We start from the raw sequence: 19,179 nt of genomic DNA on the forward strand, positions 1-19,179 counted from the left end.
CCCACGAAGAAGGTGCTACGCTTGTTCGAACACCTGAACTAGGCGTGATGAAGTACTCCAATGCAAAAAATAATAATGATATCCCAACACCTGGAGAAATGTTCTAAAACATGTTGGTAAGCCACACAAGCATACGTTGCACCATAAGTTCAACTATCCCACGGTACAAGTCCAAAAAAGAGAGTAAGGCATATTGCACTAATGCGGGTACGACCAAAGATCATGTGTAAAAGAGGCAAAGACTACTTATCGCCCAAATTCAAAATGCAAGCCACACGACTTCTACATTAAGGATTAAAGGTAGCAAAATATTACCTACCACGAAAGGGATAGCTCGCACCTACACGAGCGGAACCCCAAGGCATCTTTTTCGAAAGAACCTACAAAAATCGTACGCCAAAAGGAAGCATCCCAACATGCATACTTGGGGGCTCCAAGCTACGAAATGACCATAGCAAAATAAAAATCTCGAAGCAAATGTTTGAACGATCAAAAAGGGCACGATGCTTGAGCCCACTTCATAAATGGGCCTGAACCCTATCAAGCTTCTAAGCAAAATATTCAAAATCAGTCATTGCTAAAAAATATGATTCAAGCGAACTGATTAATGGACCGCACACAACGGCCATTCTATGAACGCTCGTTCGCACATACATATCATCATTCTAAGTATCGAACATTCACGAACGCGTTCAAAAAGAAAAATATACAACCACAAGAGCGGTCAAAGTCTTACGCCTCAAGGTATGTTCCTCGGGCCATATAGACTCGCCCAACTATTGCAATACCTGTACGCCTTAAGAGCAACAGTTCCTTAAAATAATCGCCCCAAAGCAACAAGCACCGTAGTCCACCACTCGGCTACGGCTTCTCAAGAAAATCATCACGTTCTAAAAACAAAGAAAATAACAAAAGAAAAAAGAATACATAGAACTTCCAAGTGAAATAAACGAATGAACAAGAGGCCAACTGTGTCATCAAAAGACCAGCCCAAACAACACTTTCAACGCCCCACCTGGGCGTGAATTATTTCAACGCCCAGGCCTGGGCGCCGAAAATGAACCCAGGCTCAAAAAAGGCCCTAACTTCTATTGGGCCCCGCCACATCCATTCGACTCGAAAATTGTCGATTTCCTTACTGAAAGTCGCACCTCACGACTTTGTTAAGAATAGCATACCACTACAAAGATCGCTCGCACTTACGAGTACAATCCCAAACATGATCGAGGACATCACAAATTGCGTATCCCCAAGGAACCCCTTTGACAAGAAATGACCGTCAAGCACGAGTGCTTGGGGGCTCGAAAGAAAATATATATTATACAAAGTTAAAACAATATTCCCAGACTACGTGTCTGGATGTCTCAAAAAAAAAAACCGGTTTACGACCTCAAGACAAAGGTCGTCGTTGATACCTATATGTAGTCCCCTAATCAAGGACCCAAGTAGTGGCAAAATTGAGCCGTAAAGACTAGCTCAAGACCATGAAAGATGATGACCACGAGACAATGGTCCGTCTAAGCCCTTTGTCAACCCACATTCAGGTTGCCACTAAATCCGCGCATCCCTCGAAAGAATTCGCTCCTGGAATGAATAAGAAAAGAAATTCTCAAGAGAAATCACAAGAAAAAAATGAAATAGGGACTTGCCCACCTCAATCGGGCAAGATCGCGCCACAAACCGCGCGAGTTCCAAATAGAAAAACGAATTCAGGGATGTCCACCCTTAGCGGACAGGGCTCGCCCACCTTCAGCGGGCGGGGTCTGCGTCACTAGCCGCGCAGGTCCTCAGTTTTCGAAAAATAAAGTCTTCAAATTCAAAATAGGTTCGCCATCTTCAGCCGGCGGGGTCTACATCACAAACCACGTAGGTCCTTATTTTCAAAGTAAACACAAACAAATTTCAAAACAGATTCGTCCACTTCTATCGGACGGGGTGTCCACCCTTAGCGGACAGGCTCGCCATCTTTAGCCGGCGGGGTCTGCGTCACTAACCGCGCAGGTCCTTAGTCGCTGCAGCAATACCTTTTTTTGGTTTTCCGTTTTTCCCAAAAACGATGTGAGTAGCTTTTTGGTTTTTCGTTTTTCCCAAAAACGATGTGAGTAGCTTTTGGTTTTCCGTTTTTCCAAAAAAGAACGATGTGAGTAGCTTTTGGTTTTCCGTTTTTCCAAAAAAGAACGATGTGAGTAGCTTTTGGTTTTCCGTTTTTCCAAAAAAAAGAACGATGTGAGTAGCTTTTGGTTTTCCGTTTTTTCCAAAAAAGCGATGTGAGTAGTTTCCCTTTTTCCAAAATTTAAAAGATTGGTTTTCCGTTTTTCCAAAAAAAAAAAAAAAAAAAATGATGTGCTGGATTTTCCTTCGTTTTACGTCCCATAAAAACAAGGGGGTTTCCTCGTTTAGCTAACCCTAAAAATGAGAATCTTTAAAAACATTTTTACCTCGTGATTGGGCTTGGCCAGGCCCAATTACACTTTACATCTTTGATTTCGAAAACATCCGTAGCTACTCCCAATGACAAAGTGAGGGAGTTTCTACGCACCTTTAGATCCTTCCAATGACAAAGTGAGGAAGTTTCTATACTATCAGTTGACAAATCCCAATGACACGTGAGGGATATGTCGACACTTCAAAGTGATGACCCTTAAGTCAAATGTCATCACTCGGGGGCTCGTGAGACCCTCGCAAAAAAACAGGTCACCATGGCTTGTGTGACGCACTCCGTCTAATACTTTGACCATCGTCTTACTCCAAGACTCAGTCAAAGTGGGGGCTAACTGTAGATACCTACTTTTGTCCCCATTCCCGAAAGGGAAGGTTCGATGATGAGAACATAAATCTCCACTTGACAACGCATCTCCTATAAAAATAACGAATCTCAATCACCCTTCTCGTTTCACCCGAAACCTGCTATTTATAGAAACCTGCTATTTATGGAAACCTGCTAAAAATAGTAACTGCCGTAAAAGGTAGATTCTAAAAGTGGCAAGTCATAAAAGATAGAAACCTTTCAGAATTAGGTGTTGCACTCCAACATAAATCCTAAATGAGATAGAAAACTGCGAAAATCCTATTCCTAATATGATTCGAAAATAAGAGTTACGTATTAATTAAAATCCTAACGAGCCTAGAGTTCGTAACGGGCCCAGATGCATTCCGTCATGAAATTGATACGCACTAAAAGACTCGATTAAGTCTCAAACACTACGGATTTCAGGAATCCGAATCTGACTAAGAAAACAGCCCAGACCCTATTTTCAACGCCTGACTCTGGGCGCCGAAATCTTCGGCGCCCAGTCCTAGGCGCTGGAATTACCTGGGTACGTGTTTTTTCCTAATTCTTTGTGGATTAGAGCTCTGCAATTCTATCTTTCCACAAACTCTTTTCTATAAATATAGCCTTAAGTTCGACGTGAAAAGAACATACACAACACACAATTCATATTCTGAGTATTGACTCCAACCCCTAGCCTAAGCCTCACGCTGCAAAATTGTTCACGCGTTCTGTCGCAATCGATCCATAAATCGAACAGAACGTATCCTGTCCCATAATTTGAGATTCATTAAATAAAAAGGAGAAATAGCAAAGTCAAAGTGGTTAGTTTTCTGAGAACCGTGACACACCTCTCAAGGGTGCGTCGTAATGTGCCCCTTTTCTATGATTTAATTGCTTTCCTCGCCCTTTTTATGAACTGTTAAACTAACTAAATCTGATTGTTCTATCACGCCTAACAAATATAATATTTTTGGGAAATTGGATTATCATGCTAGGTCCCTTAATGCTATTTAAATCAGATAATCGCGATCGATCTAGTATTATATGTTGCATATTGCTAAAATCAACTCAGATTAGTTTAATAGTTAACGCATGTCCCTTCAATTATTTATGCTGAGCTAGTAAGGATATCCTGCCTCTGGAGTTATCGACGAGCGAGTACTCCTCTCGGTAGTTACAGTCCCCCGAACCCTCAATCTCTACCTTGCGGGTGTATGTTGAGAGATCCCCACACCAGGGATCACAAGGGAACCTACGGCCGTCGTGGTCAAACATAATTGCACTCCCTTTATGTCACGATAACCGGGTTTTGTCAGTTTTTCTCATTGTCGTTAAAAACTGAATGGCGACTCCTATATTACTAGTCAATTGGGTGTAAACTCACAGGAAATCCAATTACACTTGATTGAATGAAAAGAATCGTCACACCCACGAGGGACGAGGTCACGCATTAGCCTCGTGCTTTTTCGACCCCCTCACAAAGGGTAACACGTAGCGTCCATTGCTTTGTGCGTGCAAGTTTTATGAGCGAATTGCATAAAAATTAAAACTTTTATTTCCAAAATTAATGACAAATTAATAAATCATATTAATTTCATAATTTTAGGGCGAAAAATCGAAAATTTATTAATCAATTAATTTCCGATTAACATGGATTCAAATCTAGGTCATAAAAATTTTAAATTTAACACAAATTAACAATTTTTATGGTTGTTTTTAATCATTGGTATCTAATTAAATTATTAATTAATTATGAAAATCAAATCAATTCTAAATTATTCGAATTTCAACAAATTAATCATAATTACAAATTAGATTGTATAATTAACAAGGCTAGGCATTCAAACTTGTTAAACATATAAAGTAGGTCAATAAAAAATTCATGATTTATCAACAAGAATCGCAAATATTTAATTTAACATCTTAAATTTACAAACTTTTGCGCTCGAAAAACTAAAACCTCCGAAAAGTCATAGTTAGGCTTCGAATTTGGGAATTCTGGGTTCGGCCGAAAAATACTAATTTATTCAAAAATTTAGAATGCCTTTTACATGCGGAATTGACACAAAAATCACTCGATTTGGATGAGTAACGAAGAAACTGCCGAAAAACTGCGTACATATAATTAAATAAATGCAATTTGCAATTAATTAACAATTACGAAAATTAATCACCCCTTTTAATTCTTTGAAAATTTGTAAAATTTAATCATGTTTATGAAATTTAGATTATGAAAATAATAAGACGCTCGTGATACCACTGTTAGGTTATTATTCATATGACAAAACATAAATCATGCGGAAAAACCATAAAGCCAGGAAAGCATATTATTTACACATAATCATTTAGCATAGTTTAGATGCATACACTTTGTTGCGTGCCCTCCCTAGCTGCGCCCGAACCGAACAAGAACAAGTCTTTAGGACTCCAAGTGTCGTCCCTCCGTAGATAGTCCACAGCACGTCCGGATCCGCCTTAAGCTTGACCAACTAGAACCGCCCTTAAGGTAGCTTAGGAATTTCGGTTATTAGGTGCAAGTGTATGGCTGATTTTTCTTCAAAATCTTACCTTTAGAATACATCAATTGTTTCTATAAATTATGACCCTAGGCACCTATTTATAGAGGTATGGAAAAGGAATTATAATCCTAGTAGGATTTGGATTTATTAATTAGAATCCAACTTGAACTCTAAATAATAAACTTAATCTATTAGGATAATGATTTAATCAATACACGAATTCCGATAGGATTAGGATTCGTTACGAACATGAGCATCGTAAGGCCACGAGCATCGCACCACCCGCGCAGGCCTTGCGGCCCACACGTGCAGTCGCTGCTCGCAGCCCAACAGCACGCCTAGCGTGCGCGCGCCAAGGCCTTGCTGGGCCTGGCGAGGCGTGGCAGCTCCATGTTGGGCGCTCGGCTTGCTGGGCGCGGGCCTGGCTTCGTGCTGGGCCTTCGTCTAGCAAGCCTCGTCCGATGCTAATTCGTACGATGCGCTTCCGATTAAATTCCCGGTTCCGGAATTCATTTCCGATACGAACAATATTTAATATTCCCGATTCCGGAATTAATTTCCGTTTCGAACAAATATTTAATATTTCCGTTTCCGGAATTATTTTCCGATTCCGATAATATTTCCGATTCTGACAATATTTCCGTTTCCGGCAATATTTCCATTTCCGATAATATTTTCCGATACGTACCATGTTTCCATTTCCGGCAACATCTACGACTTGGATAATATTTATATTTCCGATACGGTCCATATTTCCGTTTCCGGCAATATCATCGTTTCCGGAGTATTCATTTCTTGCTTGTGACAATCTCAGCTCCCACTGAAACCAAGATCCGTCTATTCCGAATATCCATAGATGGAGTATTTAATGCCATTAAATACTTGATCCGTTTACGTACTCACTACTACATTTTTTATCAGATGCAACGGTCAAGAAAAGGCTAATGCGACACCTTACCGAGAAGCGTTGCAATAGAGAAGGCTAATGCAACGGTATCTTGTATACAATTCAGAAATCTGGGCTAATGCGACGGTATGTCTAAAGCCGTTGCAATAGGGGGTCAAATGCGACGGCATATTAGGCTAATGCGACGGGTGTGCCAATCGTGTTGAGTTTGTTGGATGTTTAAGCTCATAAGTAAGTCGCCTTAGCCTATTGTATACAGTTTGATGATTTAGTTGTTAGCTAGATTATCATGTTAGATACATTTACTTAAAGAATATTAAGCCTAGCTTCTTCAGAATTTGATCTTGTTTCTAGCTTCACTTGATTATTGGGTACTTCTATGAGTTGTAAGAAATTTAGTACTTATCTTATGAAGACATGTCATTGATGCAGGTGACAAACAAAAATATGAATGAGTCGCCCCACACTTGCACTCGTGATATGCTTTGCGTTGTTGTTAGTATCATTACCTATCATCCATTGAAGGGGCTACCGAGGTACATTTAAGTTGCAATCCTAGTTTAAACTTGTTCATATTTGTGATACATCTGATAATGTATCAACATTAGGAGTGATCATTTTATTTCTTAATAGAAGAATACACAGGCTCCTAATTAAAATCTAAAAACACTAGTTGATAAGAATTTGATGTTGTAGTATTATTGCTTAATTGCTTATTCTTTTAACTTTTACTACGAATGGATGAGTCATTTAGTTTTTTCCCTTCAGATTTTGCACTGAAATATGCCTTCTTTCTAGTGCTAGGATATTGATAGATCTGCTTATTAGTATGTTTTATAATGTAATGTGTATTCCTCTTATGTTTCTTCATTCTTAGAACAGATAAAGAAAAGCTCAAATTAAGAGATTTGTTTTATTTAGATGACTAGTGAACTTTTATTGATTATGTAAATTTTATTGACTAGCTTAATTACGTAAACAAGTAGAAGTTTTTTTTTTTCTTTACAATTAAAAGCCTAATTTTGTCTTCCTTTTCTCTTTAAGAAAAGATCTTAATATGAATATCAACCACAAAGTGAAGATAAGGGTCAAGCCCGAGTAATTATTAGGACTCCCATTAACCAAGAGAAGCACGAGGTGTTAATAATACTAAAAGTAGTTTGAGATCGGGTGAAAAACAATACCTATTTTAGGTTTCTTAAGTTATGAGATTCTTAGTTAGAGGAATGGGTGATGGGAGTGCGTGACTACTGCTTGATTGGGTGATCCAAAGTTTGTCACTGGAGTCACGGTTTTGGTAGCTTTAAGGATAGTATATTTACTGTGGACACAAATAATTATGATCAAACAGATTCAAGCTACCCTTGGTTCATTCAAAACAAAGGACACAGATTCAAGCTACCATCAAGTGGAATGGAAGCTCGATGTCCAACATATGAAAGCCAAGTCCTAATTAATATCCCCCTCTGGTCCTCCCCCCCCCCCCCCCTTTTTCTTTTTTGTTATGGGATCTCTATTGCTTTTGAATTTGGTATTGCTCATTTTTGAAGGCTTGGCTTCTGACTTTTGTTGTTTTTTTTTTTCAGTTGCTGCTCTTGTTCCTTCTGGTTTGCTTCAGGTCAAAATTGGTTTGCTTCAGGTCAAAATCCTACTGCTAATTATGCTGATAATCATAATAATAATAATAATAATAGCAGTAACGATAATAATGTAAGTATGGGTGCTACAAACAAAAATGATGAGGATTTTATTAACCAGGAAGTTTTGGTTCACTAATTAACAGGAAGAGTTCTTTGCTTTCTGTCAGCTTCACCCTTATTATTACAATATTGCTCCGTTTTTTGGGATTTAAACATTAGAAGATCTTCTAATTGCCCCTCATTCAACACCTTTTGGATTTAAACTTGTACCATCTTTAACTTGTGCTCATTCGTGATTTAAACTTGCAGGAGCACGGTGAGCTAAATGGAGAAGAAATGTAGATCTAGCAATGAGACGGTGGAGGCTCTTATTTGTTTTGGGTCGTTTTGTAATTCCTAGTAACGTTGAATTTGTTTCTATGGATTTTAATTTTATGTACTTTTGTCATTAAAATCACCAAATTAATTAGTGAACAACTATTTTGTAATGCATGTGTCCTATGGGCACTAATATTAATTGTAATATTACTTTTCAAGTCAATGAAAATCTTTTGTTATTATTATTATTATTATTATTATTATTATTGTTATGGGAATACACCAAAACGTTACAAGCTTAACAAGCTACAAAGATCAGGTGAACTACAAGAAGTTGGAGGGGAGCCGAGATACAATCTGGGCCCCCACTCATATTATTATTATTTATTATTATTATTATTATTATTATTATTATTATTATTATTATTATTATTATTATTATTATTATCATCATCATGAACCGTTGCATTAGGTGCCCAAAAGGTTTTTGTGTACAAAAATTTACCGTTGCATTAGGGAAAAGCCGTTGCATTATTTCATTAAGCATTGTAGGTACCCGTCGCATTAGCTAAAATTACCCGTCGCATTAGCCAAAATAATCCGTCGCATTAGCTAAATAAACCGTCGCATTACCTTAATTGACCGTCGCATTTGCTAAAGAACTAATGCGACACTCCATCTACGAACCGTCGCATTAGGTGGAAACCTAATGCAACGGTATTATTTTTCCGTTGCATCAGGTCACTAGACATTGCATTAGGCCTAATGCAACGCCACAAGATGCAAGGGTCATTTGGCGTCGCGTTAGGTCTAATGCGACGGATTTTCATGCATAATGCAATGATTTTAGGCGTCGCATCTGACTAGAAATGTAGTAGTGACTATTTGTGTGACCCTACGGGTTCAGTCAAGAGTAAGGTGTGGATTAATATCATTAATTCCACTTGAACTGAAGCGGCCTCTAGCTAGGCATTCAGCTCACTTGATCTCACTGAATTATTAACTTTTTAATTAATACTGAACCGCATTTATTAGACTTAATATTATATGCATACTTGGACCAAGGGCATTATTTCCTGCAATGCCTTGATTCATCAGCTTTCGATCTATTGTTTGGCCAGGAAATAACCCCAACCATTTCCGAAGACACCATGGTTCAAATGATCACTCAAATCGAAGATTTCGACCCATCTAAGCTAATTACTCCGAGTGAGAAGATGGCCAATGGCTGGAGAAAGTCTCTCAAGATATCTGCTCCAAATGGAAAGATGTTCAAGATTACCGTGGGCGAAGGATCTATGATGAGCGAGTCCGAGTCAGAGGACGAGTCTGGATCTGAGTCTAGCAATGAGTCTAAGAGTCTAGAACTAGAGTCTTGCATCAATCAAGAGCCTCTAAAGGCCGAGCTTCAAGTCAAAACAGTCGATGTAATGATTGCTGATTTCAATAACACTTCAATTTCTACTTACACTTCGAGTTCTAATTCAAAACACAATCCTAATCCAAACAACTTTGCTTCACAAGAAACTGACTTTGAAATTCTAAAAGCTATCAAAAATCATGAAAACAGGACGCCCATAATTGAGGAAACATAAAAAATTAACCTTTCTAACAACAGTGATTCAAAACTAGTTCAGATTGGTTTAACTCTTTCTCAAGCGGAGCGGGGTGATCTTATCAAGCTACTTTCAGAGTACATAGACGTCTTCACATGGTCCTATCATGATATGCCATCGGTTGATCCAAGCATCGTTCAGCATACAATTCCCCTCATTCCAGGCTCAAAGCCCATCAAACAGAAACTCCGTCGCATGAAACCGGACGTTTCCCTCAAAATTCAAGAAGAGTTCTCCAAGAAGCTAGAGGCCGGGTTTATTCGAGAAGCAAAGTATCCAGAATGGATCGCCAATGTCGTTCCAATTCCAAAGAAAGACGGCAAAGTACGAATGTGTGTGGACTACAGAGATCTTAACAGGGCCAGCCCTAAAGACGGTTTTCCATTACCCCACATCGACATCCTGGTCGACAACACCGCAAATCATGCCTTACTCTCTTTTATGGACGGGAATGCAGGCTACAATTAGATTCCCATGGCAGAGGAGGACATGGAGAAAACAACCTTCATCACTCAGTGGGGTACATATTGCTATACAGTTATGCCGTTCGGACTGAAGAACGCAAGAGCAACCTATCAAAGAACAGCCACAACCATCATGAGCGATTTGATTCACAGGAAAATTGAGGTATATGTCGACGACATGATTGTCAAATCCAAAGAGCGACACGAGCATACCTCAGTACTTCGAAAGTTTTTCAACAGGCTCAGGCAATACAACATGAGGATCAATCCTCAAAAGTGTGCATTCGGGGTAACGTCAGGCAAGTTACTCGGATATGTTATCAGCTCTCGAGGCATAGAGGTTGAGCCTTCGAAAATCAAAGCAACCACCAACTAATGAAAAGGAAATTCGGGGTTTTCTCGGCAGACTACAATATATCAGTAGGTTCATTTCAAGACTCACAATGATCTGTGAACCGGTATTTCAAAAGCTCCGAAAAACTGAGCCCAAAGTGAAGGATGACGACTCTCAGCATGCGTTCGACACTATCAAGAACTACCTTTCCAACCCACCAGTACTAAAGCCAGCCATGCCAGGGATTCCCCTCAAGCTCTACCTCACAACAACAAATTCAGCGGTAGGGGCTATGCTCGCCCAGGAAGTTGAAGGCAAGGAGAACGTCGTATACTACATAAGCAAAAACCTGATCGAGTACGAGACCAAATACACTTAGCTCGAGAAACTCATCATCTCCTTGGTTTGGGCCACAAAGAAACTACGGCACTACATGCTCTCCCATACAGTGCATGTGATCAGCAAAGCGGATCCTCTCAAGTATCTATTCGAAAAACCAGCTCTCAACGGACGGTTGTCCAGGTGGTTGGTCATGTTAGCAGAATTCGACCTCAAATATATCCTGCAGAAGTCTATCAAGGGTTCAGCAGTCTCAGACTTCCTAGCCGACTGTCCCGTCGAGGCAGAAGAGAAGGATTACGACTTACCCGACGAGCAAATCTTAATGACCAGTGATGATAGTTGGTCAATGCATTTTGACGGTGCTTCGAATCAGAACGGGTGTGGTGTTGGAGTAATTCTAGTAGCCCGAGACGGCACTCACATTCCTATATTAGCAAAACTGCAATTCAACGTCACAAACAATGCGGCAGAATATGAAGCATGCATCATGGGCCTGGAAGCCGCCTTAGCATTGGGTGTCCAGAAACTTCTAGTATACGGGGACTCTTCCCTAATCATCAATCAAATTTCCGGCAAATGAAAAGTAAGGAGCGAGAGCTTGGCTCCATACCAGTCCTATCTTGAGCAGCTGTCTGAGCAAATAGAAGAGCTTCGCTATACATATCTCCCGAGAGAGGAAAACCAATTCGCCGATGCACTGGCAAAGCTGGCCTCAATGATCAACATCCCAAACGGCATGGCTGAAATGCCGCTTACAATTGAAACACGTCAAGAAGCAGCATATGTCCATGTTATTGACGACGTCGAGCAAGACAGAGATGAACCTTGGTTTACAGACATTCAAAGGTATCTACAAAATTCAGAGTATTCCCCGCACTTTTCAAGCAAGAATCAAAGGGCTCTACGACTACAATCAGCCAACTTCGTCATAGAAGGCGGCATTCTATACAAAAGGTCCCTTGGCGGTCCTAACCTCCGATGTGTTGACAAGCACGAAGCTCAAAGAGTCATGGACGACATACATGCTGGAGTCTGTGGCACCCACATGAATGGGAAGATGCTAGCCCTCAAGATCATCAGGGCTCGATACTAATGGACTACCCTCGAACGGGATTGCTACTTCTTTGTCAAGAAATGTCCTACCTGCCAAAAGTGTGCGAATCTGAAGCACATTCCCCCATCATTGATATACTCTCAATCATCACCGTGGCCATTCTCAGCCTGGGGTATCGACGTCATTGGCAAAGTCACTCCAACAGGCACCGGGGGTCATGAGTTCATACTGGTTGCTATCGACTACTTCACCAAATGGGTCGAGGCCAGATCATTCAAAGTGTTGGGTTCCAAGCAAGTGGCCCAGTTCATACAAGCAAACATCATTTGCAGATACGGGCGTTCCTCACGAGTTCATCAGTGACCAGGGAACCCATTTTCAAGGAGAGTGTGAAGATCTATTCACCGAATACAAGATTTAACATCATCGCTCTTCGCCTTATCGCCCACAAACCAATGGGGCAGTCGAAGCAGCCAACAAGAATGTCAAGACCATCATCATCAAAGTGACTACCAATTACAAGGACTGGCCCAGAAGCTGCATTTCGCATTGTGGGGGTATCGAACTTCAATCCGCACTTCAACTGGTGCAACTCCATTTTCATTGGTCTATGGAATGGAAGCAGTACAACCTATCGAGCTGGAGATACCTTCTCTAAGGATAGTCCTCGAAAGCAAAATCCTAGAAGCTGCATGGATACAAGCAAGATACGACGAGCTAGTCATGCTCGATGAGCGTCGGCTTCAAGCCGCTCACCATGTACAAGTCTATCAGCGCCGAGTGGCCAGACATTTCAACAAAAGGGTCAGAACCCGAAACATCAAGGAAGGCGAGCTTGTCCTGAAATCCCTTCGCAAAAGCATCATGGACCCAAGGGGAAAATTCAAACCCAACTGGGCAGGCCCATAGATTGTCAAGAAGATCCTCTCCGGGGGAGCAGTCGAACTAACAGACGCGTCGATGGAACAGAATTCAGATCTCTGAAAAACCTCGATCAACTCAAGAAGTTCTATGTCTAAGTTCCATGTTCAAATTAAAGAACCCAATTCAAAGTCTTGTAAGGTAGTCAGAACTACGTCCGGCCTGATTCCCTAACGGGACACGTAGGCAACCTCATTTCGAGGCCCGGCCACTTTAATACAAACAAATTCAAAATTTCCTCAATTAAGGGCATCCTAAAAATCAAATCAAATTGCAAAATTCAATTGTTGTTGTCTTTATTCCAAATGTGCAAATTCAAAGCAAAGCATGTTCAAGCGGAATTTAACACAATAACTCTTTATTTGACTCTAAGGCCTTCAAAGCTAATTCAAATACAAAGTTAGGATCAAGTGAAGCAAAGTTCAAAGCCTTTTCACTTCCTAAACACATCTTCTAAACACATCTTCCAAACACATTCTAAACACAATTCCTTCCAATACAATTTCAAACACATTTAGCCTACGAAGATCTAGGTTCGGGCGACTATGCTCTCGAGTCTTGGCACCTTGAGTACTGTCCCCTAGCTCCTCCCGCAATCAATCATCAATCTTCCCCTTGCCCAAGCAGCGGGAGAAGGAACTTGCTAGCCTTCCAAGACGGGAGGACGATGAACCTCCTTTGGACTCCGAACGGTTAAGCACCGGATGGGCCACACTCCCGTCACCTTCCTCATAGTCAGTTGATGCAGGACGTCTAGCTCTAGAACCTTGGACTCTAGCTGGACCGGAGAGAGAAATGTCCCTCTGACTTAGGCCTCTCATCCATACAATGTACCCCGCAGACAGAGTAACAGACTCAGGTGGGAACTGAATACTCAAGAATGGTTTGGCGACCCAATACCGCCTCAAAACTTCAATTCGATTGGCATTCAGTGCAACAGGTTTCGGGTTCTCTTCAGTACAGTCCGGGATCTCCTGTTTCAAGCCATAATGTCTCATCACTCGAGCAGGCGAGTAGAAGACCACCATTGTGAGGCTTGGCACCCGCAAAGCGGTAGAATCAGGGGCATGTCTCATGGAAGCAATTCCCCACCAAGGAACTACCCACATTATACAAGATTCAATCATAGAGAGTGCGCTTTGCCACTCGTCCAATGAAAGTCGGCCATACATCATGGGCCGCACAGTGAACCCTTTTCTATTATAGTTCTCCATGTTCTCCGGTGGTGCCACCAGCATGAGCCTCTCCATAAGCCAAACCTTGGGGAGTATACAAGAAATGCATTTCAAAAATCAACATTCAAAATTCAAATACAAGTACAAATTCAACATACAAGAAGGCTCCAGATCCTTACTTGGAGTAACACCGGACTTCCCGACGGCAAAGAAGAGGGGTCCGACTTCAGCATGTCAAGGCCCATCAATGTTTCGCCAATCACAAGCGGCATTGGGTTCCGACCATTAGCAAACTGCTCTACAATATCTATTAGGGAGGCATCACCATTGCCAAACCCCTGCTTCGAAAAGAGGAAGCGAGCAAAGATACAAAAACTCAAGGCCCTCAAGCGGAAAATTTTGGGAACATCAAGCCCAGCAAAGTAGGTGACAATGAGGGACAAATCTACCCCTCTGCCATATACAACAACACTCAAAAGTGGGGGCTTCAAGCCCAAATATCTTTCAAAGCCCAAGAAAAAGTGTTCTTCAACACTGGCATGCACGGCTCCAGCATAATGGGCCACCCCAATATGGCGCTAAACTCTTCAGGGAGGGGACATACCTCATTATTCCCAAAGGGGGAGACATGATGATTCGAATCCCAAGCCTCCAAAGCAGCAAGAATGAAGTGCACATCCAGCTTACAAACCGGAAGGAGGCGAGCACCCCAAGATGCATGCCATCAAGCTCCATTTTCTCCAATTTGCCTAGCGAACCAAGCCACGAGTTCAAGGCATTTTCAAAGGACATAGCCATATTCTCTCTTCTTTTTCGTGAGGAAGGAGTATATAAGGAATAGCAGGGAAGGATTGATGCAAGAAATGATCTGAAATACTCCCTATTTATACAAGAGTCGGCTTGCACGACAGCACGCTGGCGCCAGGCGTCATGTCCTGCACTAGGCGCAGGGTCCTGCAGCGAAGGACGGGGCCACCGTCCTCTTTTATGACTCCGAGTACACACTCTTTAGTGTTTCGGACAGCAAAGTACAACCTCCATTATTCAAGATTCCAAAGCCGCAAGCCGCGCAATTTCAAGCAGTCCGAGTCAACGCTTCGGGCAGATTTCGGGTCAATTTATTCAAATTTCAAGCATTCTAGTCCTAGATCGGCGTCCTAAGTCGAGTCTGCATATGCATAAGCAAAAGTTGAATATACTTTGACTTGTGCTTTTCCTTACCATAAAACCTCAGTCAAATTGGGGGCTTATAGTGGGTATATGCACCCGGAAAAAATGGGCAATTTTTTTCAAAATTTCCATGCATGCATATAGCTACAAATTTCAAGGCACACACAACGCATACAATTTCAAAAATTCAAACATACAAAAGCCAAACTTCAAAAATTTCAAACCAATTCAAGTTCAAAACCATACAACCATACAAATTCAAGTTTCAAACCGTACAAATACGTACAAATACAACCCAGCCTATACAAAATCAACCCAGGCAAGCTGGAACTTGCTACCATGCAGGGTCAGTCCGAGTCATGTGGTTGATCCAGGGACAAGTAACATCAACCACAGGCTCCTTGTCCCTGTTTCACCTCCTAAGGCGCTCCAGATCCCGATCCAGCTCTGTCCTAGGGGTACCAGGATCCTGCTCCGAGATACGAAGAGTGCCAGGAGAGGGATGAACTCCCTGCTGAGGAGAAGGATACTGATAAGGCGGCGGCATCGCCATGAACTGGTACGGCGCAAACATCTGAGCCTGGCGCATCCTATCCATCTCCGACCAGTAAGCCCATGAATCCGCACCCCAAGGCTGAGGACCACTCCCTCCAAAGTAGTAACCGGGAGGAGGAACAAATGGCCTCGAACTGCTTGCATCTCCAAACGAATGCCTGGTAGGATCAGCATGTACAAAAAGGGCAGCTCCCCGATCAGCATCCGAATGCCTCTGACGAGTACCAGCACCGGACCCCTGTCCTAGGTCCAAGCTCGGTCCCTCCTGCCTCGAGGAAGTCTCCACCTAAGGCTCCCTATCAACGGAACCTCTGCGGCCTCGACGGCGCTCCTATACAAAATACAAATTTCAAGAATCAACATCCAAGTTCGAGTTTCCAGAATACAAATTTCAAAATCAAGAAAAGCACCTCTCTGTCCCGGCCAGAAAGCTTCTAGGTCAGTTTGACACAATACCTCTTCCAGGAATCAATCAAGAGCATCCAGCGACGCACTCTCACCCGAGGCGCCTGCATACAAAATTCAAGATCATTCCCCAAATACAAGATTACAATCAGTTTCAAGAAAATGCAACAGTACTCACAGCGGCATAATGCTCAGGTACAGCATCATACGATCTCCGGTGCGGAGGAGAAGCTACAGGAATGGTCACCTCCACCTGTTCCCTGTCCGAGTTCTCATAGCGGAGGACCCTATCAGCATGGGGAATGTCCTCAGGATCAACCTCCTCCTCCTACATACAATCACACAATCATCCAAGAATACAAGACTACAAGATACAAAGTTCGAAAGCTCACCGGGGTGGAGCCAGCCTCCTCAGGAAGTCGTCATAGCTACCCTTCCTTTGTACAAAGTCCCTCCAAGAGAGGCAAACAGCATCACCCCTAGCATTCACATAGAGTCGGGCAAGCTCTTCATCCGGCGCCAGCATGGACTCCGGTGGGTCCTTGGGGACAAACCTATTCCCCGAACTGTGCTGAAGGGACACTCGCTCCCCCAGATACCACATGTGGCGATACACCCCTGGGAGCAAAACCCGCCGTCCAGACAAGAAATGGGCGCGAGCAGTCTAAGCAGGTACAGGCGTGTTAGCAAAAGGACGCCACACCACCTACAAAGCAGACAACTCACACAACTGTACAAATACAAATACAAAGGAGCAAAACTGTACAAAAATATTACCTAATCAACAGGTAGATCTCTCCAAGCTCTGTGGGAGGCCGCCAGAGGCACCCTCCTGCGCACCGCTCCTATCCAAGAGGCAGCATACGGGTAAGCCGCATCTCCAGTACGATCCGGCGCCAAAGTCGGAAAGTGCTCACATATCCAAATCGTTCAAAAAAGCAAGCAAAACATCAGTCAAGTTCAAATTCAAACATACAAGTACAAGGCACAAAGTACAAGGAGTCTTCAATACCTCCAGCACACTCCAAAGAATACCTCCAGCACACTCCAAAGAGCAGCCATGCTCGGCTCGCTCTCCGGCGCAGTCCGGGAGGCCCACTTCATCTCGTACAAGAGGTGGCTATAGGCCAAACCACCCCAGTTGTAGCTCGAAACAGCTCTCAAGTCCTGCAAAACCGACAGGAATCTAATGTGCACCCGACTGTTCCTGCTCGGGGCCACCACCCTACTCACCAAAGCTAAGAGGAATAGCCTAACCCTCTGCTCCGCTGACACACCCACACCACGGATAGCATCCACAATCACCGTCACGGAAGCGTGGGTGTCGTCCTCTGGCAAGTCAACAACAGGGCCGAGCAAGTCCCTGGCAGCGGCCGAGCGCCACTTCAGCTCCGAATCAAAGGTCACATTCCTCTCAGAAAAAGGAAGACCCGTAATCTTGGCAAACTCAAAAGGGGTAATGGTGGTCTCCCCCCATGCCATATGGAAAGTGTTGGTGGTATCCCACCACCGCTCTAGCAAAGCCCATAGCCGGGGTTTGATCCCCGTTCTCCTCGAAGTACCTCCCATGGCACGCCAGAAGTCAACCAGGCCCGTCTGCAACCAGATTTCCATAGCCTCCTCTGTAAAGGCCTTCTGAAGCTCCGCCAAGGACCAGAAGGTGCGAAACGGCTCTCCATCGGCCTGCAGATAAACGATTCAGCTCAAAACCTATACAAGTACAAAATACAAATTCGAAGCACAGTACAAGACTCACCAAGCCAGCGCGAGGCCGCTGAGACAAGTGAAACTCCAGTCGAAATGCCAGATCGGAAGGACTCCAGCCAGTACCAAAAAAAGTGGGTGCTCTCCGGGGAATCATACCCCCATCCGGCGCATTTACCGCAGCCGCTTCATCGTCCGAAGCGTCCTCCTCAGCAGCTCGAACCACCGAAGATTCGGCGAGCTTCCTCCGTGTATGACGAGGCATACTAAATCAAGCAGAGTACAAAGTGTCAAAATTCTAAACTGGGGGCTATTCTATACTAGCCCGTGCGAAAATCAAAATTCAGAGGCTATCCTATACTAGCCTGTACAAAGTCAAAAATTCAAAAATCCCCAGTGGCAGTACTATTTCAGCCAGGGACCTCTAGTTCAAAATACAGGTGCTACACCAACGCCTAGGCTATCCACGCCGAAGTAGGTATACAAATTCTACACCAATGCCTAGGCTATCCACGCCGAAGCATGTATACAAATTCTACACCAACGCCTAGGCTATCCACGCCGAAGCAGGTATACAAGTTCTACAACAATGCCTAGGCTATCCACGCCGAAGCAGGTATACAAGTTCTACACCAACGCCTAAGCTATTCACGCTGAAGCAGGTACACAAGTTCAACACCAACGCCTAGGCTACCCATGCCGAAGCCAGCGTTCCAAAACTCTACAAACAACATCTAGGCATCCTAGCCTATTCTCTCCTGAGACCTAGCAAGGTCACTAGTGAGACCACTATCTACAAATACCAGGTACAAGATTCAAGAAAATTTTCAAAAATTCAAATCTACAAGTTCCACCAGTTCCAGTTCAAGTGGCTATCAAACAATTCTCAACAAAATTCAAGAGGCTTAAGCATACAAGCATCATTCCCAAGTACGAGAAAATTCAAATCTGCATACAATCCTAAAGATTATTTCATAAACAAAAACATGAAATACTTACATGGACAAGGCAAGAACAAGACCAAGGGGAGAGGCTAATCGACCTTTGAGAGAGAAGAGCAAAGAATTCAAGAGAGTGTGCCTCCAAATGGCACGGAAAGGGGAGCTTTTATAGCTCAACCCCGCGCCTGATGCAGAGGCCCGCGCTGGGCGCTGCCTGCTGCATGCGCAGAATCTGCCGCGCGCCGTCTCCCGTGCTGATTGCACGTCCTTTACTGCTACGGTCTTCCGCACCAAGCATCAAATGTCGCATCAGACCATCTGTCGAAAATACGGGTATACAC

The 19,179-nt window shown here is 43.0% G+C and overlaps 1 protein-coding gene and 1 long non-coding RNA gene across 2 annotated transcripts; one reads left to right on the forward strand and one right to left on the reverse strand.

The window, feature by feature from the left end:
- Positions 1 to 6,500: 6,500 nt before the first annotated feature.
- LOC130469923 (uncharacterized) lies at positions 6,501 to 8,407 on the forward strand. Its single transcript, XR_008930101.1, has 3 exons — positions 6,501 to 6,735; positions 7,786 to 7,838; positions 8,149 to 8,407. It is a non-coding gene; the product is annotated as an uncharacterized lncRNA (long non-coding RNA).
- A 7,077-nt stretch (positions 8,408 to 15,484) lies between these two features.
- LOC130469926 (protein MAINTENANCE OF MERISTEMS-like) lies at positions 15,485 to 18,637 on the reverse strand. The gene is made up of 5 exons (XM_056839455.1): positions 17,950 to 18,637; positions 16,971 to 17,876; positions 16,372 to 16,899; positions 16,199 to 16,297; positions 15,485 to 16,119 (listed from the first exon to the last, which is right to left on the reverse strand). Exons 1-2 carry the CDS (start codon positions 18,160 to 18,162, stop codon positions 17,199 to 17,201), a joined length of 891 nt encoding a protein of 296 aa, XP_056695433.1. The 5' UTR covers positions 18,163 to 18,637; the 3' UTR covers positions 15,485 to 16,119; positions 16,199 to 16,297; positions 16,372 to 16,899; positions 16,971 to 17,198.
- Between the last annotated feature and the right edge of the window lie 542 nt (positions 18,638 to 19,179).

This window comes from Spinacia oleracea, chromosome 3, assembly GCF_020520425.1.
Source record: "Spinacia oleracea cultivar Varoflay chromosome 3, BTI_SOV_V1, whole genome shotgun sequence".
In the NCBI taxonomy this organism is placed as follows: Eukaryota; Viridiplantae; Streptophyta; class Magnoliopsida; order Caryophyllales; family Amaranthaceae; genus Spinacia; species Spinacia oleracea.

Bases quoted from the DNA above. Each gene is read 5' to 3' on its own strand.
- LOC130469926 (XM_056839455.1), bottom strand. From the start codon at position 18,162: ATGCCTCGTCATACACGGAGGAAGCTCGCCGAATCTTCGGTGGTTCGA. The intron at 17,877-17,949 runs GTGAGTCTTGTA...GTTTATCTGCAG, and splicing joins AGCGGCCTCGCGCTGGCTTG to GCCGATGGAGAGCCGTTTCG.